This window comes from Candoia aspera, chromosome 2 (genome assembly GCF_035149785.1).
Source record: "Candoia aspera isolate rCanAsp1 chromosome 2, rCanAsp1.hap2, whole genome shotgun sequence".
NCBI lineage: Eukaryota > Metazoa > Chordata > Lepidosauria > Squamata > Boidae > Candoia > Candoia aspera.
This window is the reverse complement of record NC_086154.1, coordinates 116,388,889-116,401,886: the sequence shown is the minus strand read 5'-3', so window position 1 is coordinate 116,401,886 and position 12,998 is coordinate 116,388,889. Positions and strand designations below refer to the sequence as shown.

Genomic DNA, 12,998 nt, shown 5'->3' with positions numbered 1-12,998 from the left:
TATGTTATTCTATGGCCACTGGTCCATTCTTTCATTGTTACTAAGAGCCAGCCTCTGAGTGCTAGTCATGGTGGCTGCTGATTGGGCTGAAACTAGGTACTCTGATACCACAAGTCTTTCACTAGTCTACTGTTGTTGTTTCTTCTAGCACAAATATTGAGAAGTCACAGGGTACTTTCCCATATCATGAAATAGGCTGTGGCTGTGACTATAGTTTTGTCTGCTTATTCCCAAGATCCACTACATGTACCAACTTGCTCCATTTTTAATGTATTTATTTATTTATTTATTTATTTGGATTGATAAGTCACCCAATTCCAATGGACTCTGAATTCCAATTTTAACTGAAAGTGGAAGGTGTACACTGCACCTTTATCACACCACACTACAAATTAAAGTCTTAGGCAGAAATGGTTTGAAACCTTAATTTCACACAGTCAACTTGAGGGTAATATTGTTCATCTGGGAAAATCAGTAACCAAGAAATGAGGTATAGGCCGCACAAAAACACCATAACACCACCTCTGTCCAGGAGAAACCTCTTTTAATCTTCAAGTCCTAACAAAAGGGACTCTTGAAGAGCATAAGCAGATCTAGTGACACTATCTAAACCAGCTTTCCCAACCTGTTGCTCCCCACATGCACTGGGATTACAATTTCCAAAATTCCCAGCCACATTATATGATTCAGTTGAATTGCTCAGATGCATTCTCAGCTATGTTAGTGTTGTATCAACTCTTACATATAGTGCAGTAAAAGCTTCCCATTCATTACATGCTCCCGGACCTATTTAGGATAAATTATTTAAATAGTTCAAAGAGGAGGATGTAGCAATTAGGGCAGGGAGAAGGTTGTCAAAAAACCAGTGAATTTTAGAAGTGATTATAGTCAACCTTTCCTTGAAAAACACTTGCATGTGGACCCTCTCCCTCATTTGTTATTGCCAGTTTCTACCCCCCCCCCCCAGTGAACAAAAGAAGAAAGGCAATATTAGGCTCCATTTTCTGGCATCTCCTATAGAACATCTGTTCCCTCAAACCGTCCCATATACTGTAGCACAGGGCACCTAAAGGACTGAGGCAACGTAAGACAAGCCTCAGCTAGCCTACTTCACTTTCTGACCCTTCTGATAGTCCATCTTGCAAGAGCCAATGTTTGTTTGGAAATCTTTACCTGTTATCCTTTCTCCCACATTCAATCCAGGAGCTGACAGATGGACAACCCCCCTCCCCGTTAAGGTTGAAAGCCCCATTTGGCAAGCTAGGGTTCCTATTTTCCTTGAGTCATCTAAATCAGAGTTTCTTAACCTTAGCAACTTTAAGATGTGTGTACTTCAACTTGCCAAGGTTGAGAAACATTGATCTAAATAATTCCACAGCAAGGCTACACTGCTGAAAATAGTACATAAGGAAGGAGCTGGTTTGAGACTGGAGCAAAGAAAGAAGGAACTAAAAATCCATCTTCGTCCTTAAAGGAAAAAAAAAAACCTCGAAGTAGTTTGGCAAAGTTTGACTTTTTAAAAACGTGTGTGTGTGTGTGTGTATACACATACATACATACATACATACTCACTGTCATTTTTCAAAACAGTACAGTGTGGCTGAGAAACCTCATTATACTTATGTGAAGAAAGACCATGAGGTAAATTATTCAACAACAGGAAAAATGATTCTGAAAAAAGGAATGTAATAGAAGAAAGATGCAATCCAGCAAAAAAAAATTGCACTTGTAGCACATGCCGTTGTATGACTCAAAAACAAGGCCAGTGAGCTTTTTCTTTTCAATAATTTTCCTTAGGATTGCAGCCTTAGTTAAGACCAGCTACTGGCAGGTTATCTGAACTATCAAGGTTAGAGATTTTCTATAACTGGTTTTAGCTAAATTTCTTCATATAAAAATATAGATTTTGAGACATCTATAGGAGTGCATAATAAGCCAGAGGGAAATGTACAAGTCATGATGGAACTGCTCACCAACAAAAAACTATAGAAGTCTCCAAGCTTGCATGGGACACTTAAACTGGATGCACACAGCATGCTAAGCCACAGTTGTTTAACTTTGGTTTATTGAATAAACCACAATGGTTGGGTCACTCAACACATTAAGCCAGACAATACATTCTGGGCTAAGTGTATCATAGAAAACCAGCCGTAATGTTATTCAGAAACTGAGAACAGAGGGCACAGAAGCTATGATCAAGTTTGAACTTGAATGATTATTTTAATGGTGGGACTGGGAAACTTATATTCCAGACAGCTGTGACTGCTTTTTAAAAGTCATTGGAAAAATCAAAGCCACTGCAAATGACTTTAGGTTAAGCAAAGGACCACATGGGAGAGACTGTTTAGGATTTGGCCAAAGATTACACCAAAAGCGTTGCCACTTTTAGAGGAAAACAAATGCCAAGTTGTTATCATATTTTCTCTCTGGGGGAAAAAGCAGCAGCTAAATATAGATTTTGCGCAGTCAGCTAGGGCTAGTTTATGTAGAATGAGGCAGAAGCTGCATCCAGCAGAATTCACTAGGGTTTGATCAGTAAGAATTTAAAAGACAGAAAGGGCAATGCATAGGAACAGAACACAGGTCTAAAAATGTGACTGCTAATTTGCCTCTATCATTCCATATCTGAAGTAAAATGGATTTTAGGAATTATTTTTGCGTTGCCCATTATCGCCAGACTCTGGTGCTGTAACTGGAATTCAAAGAAGTAACAGCACTCCAAATGGTGGATGACTTCTGTTCCATTTTGATAACTATTGCTTCCAAGAACTATTCATTGACCTTGGGTTGCATAAATATATATACAGAGCTGAATGGTCTACCCTACAACTTAACAGACCTTGACAGCCAATAGGACAGAGCGTAAGAAGAAAGCTTATTCATGACTGAATTAACATCTAATTTAGCAGGTTAGATTAAAAAAAATAGGAATACAGTCATAAAATAAGGACCTCAGTCATAAAACAAGGACCTTTCAAACAGCACAGACCCAATACCAAGGCAGAGGTCAGGCCGTCTACACTAACTTGTTTTGGCAGCAGAGAACACACCTGCACCAGTCAAGATGTGTCAATAAGAAGACATTGCAAGGGGAATTTGGGCATGGTAGGAATTAAGCTAGCTTTGTAATGAGGAAGGGGGGAAGAGCCCCTCCCTGGTTTATTTAAAGCTACAGTGAAATGAAACAAATGCTCAAGCAACAGATGGTGCTAGTTGCACACAGAAAATATTCCTTTCCTGCATAACACTCCCCAACCATCTTAATATGGTAGAAAATCTATGCACAATAACTTGGCCATCATTGGGCCTTGCCACTTACAAATCATCACAGGCAAGCAGGATGGATATATTTGAGGAGAGATGGACTGTTAATAAAAATCTAAATGTCAAATTGAGACAATTGCTTTGAGGAGCCCAGCTCTTCTAAACATTGATACAGTAAAACTTTTACTTTACTTTTATCCAGCAAAAGTCCAACACAAGGTGAAGAGGGAGCTACCAGGGAGCCCTTACGAGATTCAAGTCCATGTCACAGGCAGTTCTGAGGGTTGAGGGAGCAGGACTAGGGTCATCCATTTCATTTGATGGCACTAGGCCGCCCCAAAGCTTTTCTTGACAAATCTGAAGTCCTATTCAAATCCACATGCTTTGATTGAAGATGAAAAAGGACTTCCAGGAGAAATTTTAACTGGCAAATATAGGACATGCAAAACAGCAAGGTTCACCTATCTCCTTGGCTATTCTTAAAACGTTTATGAATGGTGCATATAGTTGTAGAGGTGAAGAAGGCAGGGCCTGCTTTTCGGTCTATCTAGGTCTCCACTCAGTATAGCAGCGTAGCATCACTCTCAAGATTCATATCTCTCCAAGGGCCAAGTTTGTCTTCTGTTTCTAATGAGCAAAAGGAAAAGCACACCAGCATCTGCTTTTCAAGCAGGAGGCCAAAACGCCATTTAACTACCGAAACAGAGTTGTGGGGAGAGACATGTAAACTGTACAAGGACATCAAAGAAATACAACACAAGTGAAAGCGAAATAAAAAGGTGCAAGGTACCCGCCGTAACCCAACATTTCTGGATCAGCTGATGAGAGGAGCTGAACGATCATTTGTCACGGTTGGTTTGAGCTGGACATTGGCAAAAGGATTCCTGTAGAGAGAGAGTGAGGCATAGTTTTAGCAAGAACAGTTTCAGGATGTAAGAGGTCTGTACCAACAAGGACCACAAAACAGTGTGGAATGTGGGGGTGACACAAACACAAAACAAAAATCACTACAAACATAGTTGCCACCACAGCCAAAGAAACACCCATGTCTTCAAGCACAAAACATACAGCACCACGAATCTTTAAACAATGGCTTTGCTTGGAAAATATCTTTGGCCTAAATGCCAAGTCTCAGTGACAAACCATTTCAGTGTTTGCCTTCTCCGGCTGATCTTAAATGCATGGAAGACTATCCAGGACAAGGACAGATGAACAGACACTGCTCGGTGTCATGCAGAAAGCAACACATGCACACACAGCTGTAAGTAAAAGCTGCCTACGTCACCCTTCCCTGATCACTCACCCACAAATACGCTGGACTACAACCACCATTATCCCAACCACATAGTGCACTGCAGCCACAAGTGCTGGGAGGCATTGGCCTCAGGTCAAGGAACATGGTTCTGTTCTCTGACAAGTGGTAGCTTGGAGTGCAGGTCACATTTGCCATGGGCATGTCACCAGAATATCCCCTCCTCTTATGGAAGCAAAGTAGGCAAATGCTTTCTGAGAGATGGTATCTTGGCAGGAAAACAGTATAGCTCTTCTTTTGGGGAAGGTGTATTTTACAAATAAAATACTACCTGATGTTTTATCTTTATTTCCTGATCACACCCCATTCCCCTTTCCTCTCATCACATGATTGCCACTGCGACTGTAATCAATACGAGCATGTACCCCGTGGATTTGGGTATCACCTTGTCATGCTCCACATTCTTGGAATGTAGGAGAGTCACAGGTACTACGCTGGCTCTGGACTATAAAGTCAGCATCCCTATAGATTACAGCTAGTTAATGATGATGATCAAGTATTAGGACTCTTTGATGGTATTTCCATGGCAGTGGCAGCATGCCCCAGATCCAAGTTTAGATGCAAGAAAACACAAACAGCTTACAGCCCATGAAGTCTGGTACAAAAATACAACAACAGCTAAAGAACTTAGAGTCCGTACCTTCAAGACACAGGCTGGTATTAAAAACCCTACTGATCAAAATAAGCACATTCATTTTAATCTTCTTTTTATGGATTCCTTTCTCAAAGAAAAAAAAGTGCTCATCTATTTTAAGACAAGCAATGTAAAACAATTCATCCACAATACTTCTGATATTTACTGAGGAGTGTGAATGCTTATGCAGCCAAAGTAGCATCACCCATGCCCAGAAGGGACATTTCAGAAAGCTGGATAGGCTTCTGAGCTTTGTGGAAGCACTCCATGTCCAATAGGATCAGAAAAACCCTGGAATTCCATTCCCACATATCCTCAGGAGGACCGAATACACTCAGTGGATAGGAATAATGGCTGACTGGCAGAAGGGAGGAGGAATGGAATGGCTCATCTTGAAAGAAGGCTTAGCTGGTTGACCTCTAGCCAGGAATATTCTAGAGAGCCACATTCTGTTGCAGCTCCAGCTTGTTCTTCCATAAATTCAAGTCATATGAAAGTAGAGCTCCATCTCCCAGTCAGAATTTTAGCTCTTTTACCAGTTGGTCAACTTTCATGTAATGGAGGAGCCTGTCATTTCTTTCCAGGTCTCCTGAACAATCAGACTATTGCCAGATTATTCTTCTCCCCTCACCCCAGCAAAATGTCACCTGTTATTGATATGTAGATTGCACCCACATACAAAGCATTGCTTCCTCCAGAACATCTGGCATCTATTCAAGGCAAGCTGCTGCTCTCCCAATCCTTGTTAATAAGTAACTATTGTAGGTCTACTACACTCTCAGGGGAGGCAGGCTGTTCCACCATGGACAAATCTAGAACCTAGCTGAGATTACAGAGTGGTGCGGGGGAGGCACTTCCAGCCAATTGCAAATTACATTCCTGATCTTTCCTGGCTCAGACAGACTGGAGGGGGCGTTGCATCAGCTGTTCACTGACAAGCAATACAGTAATTCACAGAGTGTGGTTCAGCTGCAGAGAAATTGTGTTTGAAGACTGTCCAGACTGGTTGGTCTTTGGCCAAGGAGAACAGATTTCAGATCCTACAGTCTTTTCTCTTAAAATAACAGGTAGCCTACTTTCTCTTTAAGAGAGACAGCTTATCTGAGGGATAGGCAATGCACTACACACACAAGCAATTTGCCCCTTTGTAACTGTAATGCTCCATAGAGATTTTCTTCTCTCAAGACACTGGCAAAGGGAATGCTATATACAGTATGACAGTCCTCATTTGCCAGCTCACTGACTGGGATTTGAAGACTGTTTCTGGGGACATTAGATGGACCCTCTTCAGAGTCATTCATCAAGACAAGATTCAAATGGTTTATACTGTACCTCTCTTTGTGAAAGCCACATGTACAGTATGAGTAAAATGTTCCTAGAATAATCAAATTATTTTACTTTGGTGGTAGCATCATCATTTCATTTGGTTTACTTCAGTTATTTTAATTTTTTGCTCTGTTTCAAGGGCCTGCAGAATGTAAGATTTTCCTTTGTCCTATAGATATTCATGACAGGGAAGCAATTGGCTTGAATGTCTCTGCAATCCTGTATGTATCCACTTAGAAAAAGTTCCACTGAATTCAATTAGACTCACCCCCATGTAAGTCAGGATAGACGTTTGCCATAAAAACAGGCAAAAGGCACTTTCCACACAGCAAGTTCAACCTGTTGCCAACTGAAAGGAGCTTGTGTGTTCAAAGAAAACAGGTGGCCCACAAATAGTTCCAGAGAAGAAGAAAAAAAGGCTCAGGGGATTCATAATGTAGAATACAAATGGATGCTTAGTGTAGCAGCTACGAAGTCTGGGTGGGGAGCTGAATTACAATTCCTAGCAGCTCCTGCCCACATGCCAATAAACCGGGATGCTGGGAGATACAGTTCAGCAACATCTGGAAATTCTAGTTTCCCCATTCTTGGCAACTGATACTTGGTGCATGAAATACGCAATTCCTTATTGGAGGGGGGCAGTATCGCTTTCTTTAACGCTGTTGGGGATTTTAAAATCAGCGATGCATTCTCTCTCTCTAAACCAACTGTAGGCACTAATATGCCCAGGGTGCCTACCTTGGTACCTGCCATACTCCCTTATTATCTTTAATTTTAAAAATTAAATAGGAAAATGGCAAAGCAGCAGTCTTCTGGATTATCTTTATTTCCAAGAATGCCTCTGAAGACCAGCAACAAAAAATGTAAACTAGGAGTATAGCGCACCCAGCAAGAAGCAAGAACTCTACCAGTTTGCTACACTTTGTGAACAGACCATTCACCTCATGGCAGCCCTTTAAATATGCCCTTGACCTCTCAAAATTTCAGCCTATCAGCTGAAGAAAAATCACCTACTGCTGGCCTAAACGTTTCATGTATTTCTTCTGAATGCAAGCCTGATAGCATCCCCTTTTTTGCCAAGACTGCCTGAAGCAACAGCCTACAGTTGTGTAAGTTTCATACAGCATTATTCTATGAGATAAAGAGAAAATTCAGCCCGCCTATGTGCTCTTTTTGGGTTCAGAAGGCCACCGGGCACAGGATGATCAGAGTCTGGGACTGTTTGTTCTAAATGATCAACAAAGAAATAGAAAACAGTAAATGACCTGGCCTCCTCTTAGATTCAGCTGACGTATGGAAATTTAGTATATAATTCTCACGAGAATCAACCTTTATCAGATGTTATAAGGGAACTTAAAATTGAGCAATTTCGTCCACAGATCTTCAGCGTCAAAATCAACTTGTCTACCAGTGCTGTCTCAGTCATAAACCCTCTATGATGGGGGAAGGGCAGTGGGGTGGGGCAATGTTCAAGTCTAAGCTAAATTATAGAAGAAATTGGTTGGTGGCATGCTTTGTGCTTCAACTCTATCAGCAGAAAATCTAAGAAAAGAAAACAATGCTATTCAGATAAATCCATGTTATCCTTAAATATCCATGTGCAAGAGGGTAGGGATGCACTTTATTCATGAAGGACTGAAGTCCCCTCCATTGCCCTCCCACCAGAGAATGCCAGTGTATGCCTAAGGTGGTGACACAGTGGAAGCACCAAGCAGTGTGCTTAACAGAGAGTGCTTGATAACTCTCTGTTCTATCTGAAGCCGGGCTGGGTACTCTGTAGCTCACGTGCAGGTCCTCAAGCCTCTTTTCTGTGACTGCAATTCACAAAACCACATTTCCAAATAATAGCGATTGGACAAAACCAAAGGAGAAAAGGTTCCTTAAATCTAGTGAACTTACCATGCCATTATTATTAAAAAAAATACCCTCCCTACAAGATGCAAGAAGAAAAGGCTAAAAAAAATGCCCACACTTGTTCTGATGACATCCTCACATCCCATTACTGCTGTGTTTCCTGTAGTTTTGGCTGATGAAAAGATAATGGTAAAAGAAAAAAAAAAGCAGCTTATATCACATAAAGATTTATCTAAATGAAGAAAAACTGAGCCTGAAGCCAAAGAAGAAACAAGGCTTCAATTCCATGTTTGGCTGCTGTTGGAGGCCCATTTTTCTGGCCTCCTGCTCTGTTGCTCCCAGGTTGCAGAATATAAGCTGCATTTCCTCCACACTACCTCTGTGTTTAGAAAACCCAGAAAATACACTTCTTTCACAAGGTTTTTGATTGTTAATTGCAATTAGCATCAATTTTAAGATTAATGCCGTTTTATGTTATGTTAATTTGTGTTTTAAACTCGTTATATTTGCCTTCTAACATTCTTGTTAGCTCCCTTAACTATATGCTAGAATGAAAGGCAGAGGGTCTACAGCTAGCCACCGTGATGCCAAAATGACCAAATGCGTCTTGGGACATCATGACACAACTTCAGCAACGCAAGTGCAAAAAGGGTGGAGTTTGCCTCATGACATCCCAAGACACGTTTTACCACTTGCCCCTTGTTCTGCAGATGCTCATGAAAACATGTTGGGGTATAACTCAATTGATTAAATAATGGTCATAGAAGAATAACAATCCACTTCAGTGTTCCTGCCCAGATCAATGAATTCTATCCAATAACATTTTATTATTAAATAACCATGGACAGGCACTCCCTGAAGCAATGTTTTGTAATACTGTTATCAAGATTTGGACTTGACTTAGATTCCGTTCAAAGTACAGTATTCATCTGGCTGAGGTGGTACTTACGTTGCATCAAATTGCACAGCATTTCCAAATAAGTGCTTTCATTATACAGAATCAAGTGCCTGTGGGCTAAGAAGCTCTAGAAACCAGAGTAACTGACAAGAGGAAGTATTTCCTACAGAAGCATTTGCCGCACAAGAAAGTGTAAGCTTGAGAATGCTTACTAATCCCGCAGTAACTGGTCACTGGTTTGTTTTGTAGTGTGATGGTTCTGCACACTAATGCAACAGCTAAATATAAACTCCAAATAGCACATGGGATATGCACAAACAAAATAATTGTCCATGTGCCTTCTTTTAAAGAGGCCACTGCTGATAAATGGATGCATGCTTTAATCTGGAGGGATCTACATGCATCTTTTGTTGTATCTTATTGCATGTCGTCCCAACTCAGGTGGCTGCAGCTAGCCGACCTTGGCTGATCTCCAAAGAAGTAAAGAATCGTCAACTCAGATTAGTGCTTGGATAAAAGACTCCCAGGAGACCCCCTAATTGTAGGCTATACTGGTAAGTTTTTAAAAAATCCTGGAAGAAGATATTGTAAACTACTTAGTCTTATTGCCAAGAAAAATATAGGGATTGTCCCATGTGGTCAGCAAGAGTCTTTACTTTTTACCGAATGAAGTAGTCCAAACTGTTCAGAGAGAGAGAAAGAGAAGCTGGGCTTGCTGTGGGGGCATGAACTGGAGTGTCATCCCGCTTTTGGACACAAGCACCCATCTGCAGCCAGGACAGGTAATTTAAAAGGGGCTGCTCAGTTCACAGCAGCAAGATTAATTATTCTATTTTTAAAGCACTGGGAATTAATATTCCCTACTTAATGCAGAAGGTTAAGATGACCCCCCACCGCCAAGGGATGCTAAAATAGATTCTTGAAGCTGAAAGGGAAGTGGAGAGGGAAAGTATTGAAAATTGTTCACACTGTGACTCATCAAGGAATAATTAACTATTTTTGTAATGGCAAATGGGAAGGGAGGGGAAATGTAAGAACCTGGCAGAATTTTTTTTTAAAAAAAATCCGTGTATTGCTTTTGAGCAGAGATGGAAGACAAGATGGAGAAGAGTGGGATAAATCTATTTCATTACCACAACCCTTAAGCCCTAACCTGTCTTTCCCTCTATTGCCCTGAGTGGTATAAAAGTAGATGTTTGCCAATGTGACTTCCATGCAGGTCTAAAATTGCAGAGGGATGCAGGACCATCTTTTTAAAAGAAAGCATGCCTTATAATTGTTGTTGTTGCACACTGACTTGTCCCTTAAAGTAATGAGGCAAAACAAATAAAATGACTGAAACTAGAAGCAGTCCAGAAGAAAAGTTGGCTGATTACCTTGTTGGCACTATCCAGCACCCCCCTCACATTCGTGTGTGTGTGGGGGAGCTATTTGACAATTCCAAGCTTACGTTCCCATCACTGACAAAGGTGGCAATGGGAAATCTGCAAGTGCAACGCCTCTTTCCTCACAGACTGACACTGCAACTGGGGCTGCACTGTCCTAGGACAAAGTCTGGGCATAAAAGACATGAAGTCAAACAGAACCACAAGGGAAGGGAAGAAGGCCAAGGACCCAAGCCCAATGGATTTGCCAACAACACTGCAGTAATTGTGCAAAAGCTTCAAAACACCTGCTGGAAACCAGAAACCCCAGTGCCCAGATTTAGAAGCTCGATGAAAATTCAAACCCAAGAGCAATGTAGCAAAAAGAAAAGGGACGGGGGGAAAAAAAGAATCAGGGAAGGGAGGATGCTAAGATTGGTGTGGATATAAGTGTGGATTGCAAAGGTGGAAGCAGGGAGATTTACTCCCAAGATCAGAGGAGCAAAAGGAATAATTTCCATTAGCCAAAGAAAGGCAATGAAATTCCAATACAGGTTGTGCTGCAAGCAAATTGAGCCACACTCTGAACTGACCAATTATCTGCAGAGAATGGAATCCTTCAACAGAGTATCGGCAACTGTTCAGCCACGCTAAGTTTTCTATGACCAGTGGTGCCCTCCATCTCCATCTGTGGTTCCATATGTACCAGCATTTAAGAAGTCAGTCCAGAGCATTCTTAGGAGTGAAGTGTGGGGCAGAGGGAGAGGAGTGGGCACATGGAAAAAAAAAGACAGTAAACTTACAACTATACACAGTCAGGGACACATCTCAAAACCTGGCCACTTCAACATCCGGGCTGTAATGGAAAAATAGAGAGGCTGTTTGTAGACCAGTACGTGGCAAACATGTATAATCCACAGCTAATGGAGAGGGGACAAGGGTTGGTTAATTTGACTGAGGAGGCCCCTTGATTAGGTGTCAGCTAGTTCAGACCCAAGATGCAAGGAAGCTGGGAAAGTTGACCTTTTTTTACCTTTGGCAATTTTAATTCTTTGCCTCCAAAGCCAATGGCAAAAGAATTAAAGGGAAGGAGGAAATAAGCTTTGTTTCTTTCTCAATTGCCACAGGTTTAAAAAGAAATCACTATGTTCTGGCTCCCTGCTAGAGAATACAGTACATTTCATTGAACACTCCCTCATAGGTATAAACATTTCAGAGACATTCTTTGAAGCAGCAACCACCTTTTTACCTGGGTTTTGTAACTTTCCAGGCACTTGGAAAAAGATTTTAAATGTCTGGAGTGACATTATGCTAGCAGAGTAGCCACGTGATGAAAATTGCACAGAGCCTCTACAAAGTGAAACTTTAAGCCAACCAGGCTGCTGTGGGATTTTTGATTACCATGTGGACAGCATCGTAGTGGGAAGAAAATAAAAGGCCAGATTGTCCCAATATTATTTCAGGATAACGGAGACACAGCGGAGTGTACTGTATCTGTAGGAATCCCCAAGATGCTCTGCTCTAACGCTTGCAGCCTTCCCAGTCTGGCGCTCTCCAAATATCTCAGATTTCGAACTCCATGTACCCAGCCAGAATGACCAAAGGCTGGATATTAGCAGAGTTGGGGCCCAAAGGACCTGGAGTAGATGCTCAACAGAACTGTGACAGTTTAACTGGGCATATGATCTCTATGCACTAGTTCAAGCAACAACAACTATTAGTTGTGGCATAAGTTCCCCTGTAGATTTCTAACAGTCCAATTCTTGACAAATACTCTGACAAATTTCATACCTGAGCACTTGACCAAATGGGTTTATTTGAAAGAGTTTTCATCAGATTTTGGTGATCCGAATAAAACAGAAACAACCAGTTAACCTACGGATTCCTGGCCCAGCTTTCAAGTCTCTTTCAGCCTCACTTTTTAATATGTAGAATGGGAATAACAATAACTTGCCGTTTAACAGCGATGAAAAGATGCCTTGGCACTAAACGGAAATTGAGAAGTTGGGGGATGGGCCAAGAGCCTTTTGTATTACAAATATATTAAACAATCTGACTGTGAATGTATAATCTGCCCAAGTTAAAGTCAGCTAAACAAACAAACAAACTTTAAAAAAAACCTGAAGAAAATCACCCAAGCCCAACTCAATGGAGGAAGTAAAACTTTTATTCAAATATCATAGTACAGGGCACATTTCTTTTCAGCTTGTTTTTGTTTTTGTTGTTTTGTTTTCGTATTTGCTTCACTTAGCTTTTTTAAAAAAAGAAAGAAAAAGGAACACAACTCCCCTCCCCACCAGCACTTTTACAGTGTTCACACAATATTTGTGCATTTTCTGTTTTGCT

The 12,998-nt window shown here is 41.1% G+C and overlaps 1 protein-coding gene across 3 annotated transcripts in view; it reads right to left on the bottom strand.

The window, feature by feature from the left end:
- Positions 1-527: 527 nt before the first annotated feature.
- Positions 528-12,998, bottom strand: part of BAIAP2 (BAR/IMD domain containing adaptor protein 2) — a 167,255-nt gene continuing 154,784 nt past the window's right edge. For 2 of the 3 annotated variants that reach the window (XM_063293384.1, XM_063293382.1), the window contains one exon: positions 528-4,148. In XM_063293384.1, the coding sequence (XP_063149454.1) occupies positions 4,079-4,148 (70 nt within the window). In that variant the 3' untranslated portion in view covers positions 528-4,078. Of the gene's footprint in view, positions 4,149-11,455; positions 11,509-12,998 lie in introns of all 3 variants that reach the window. The other variant, XM_063293383.1, reaches the window with a different exon arrangement.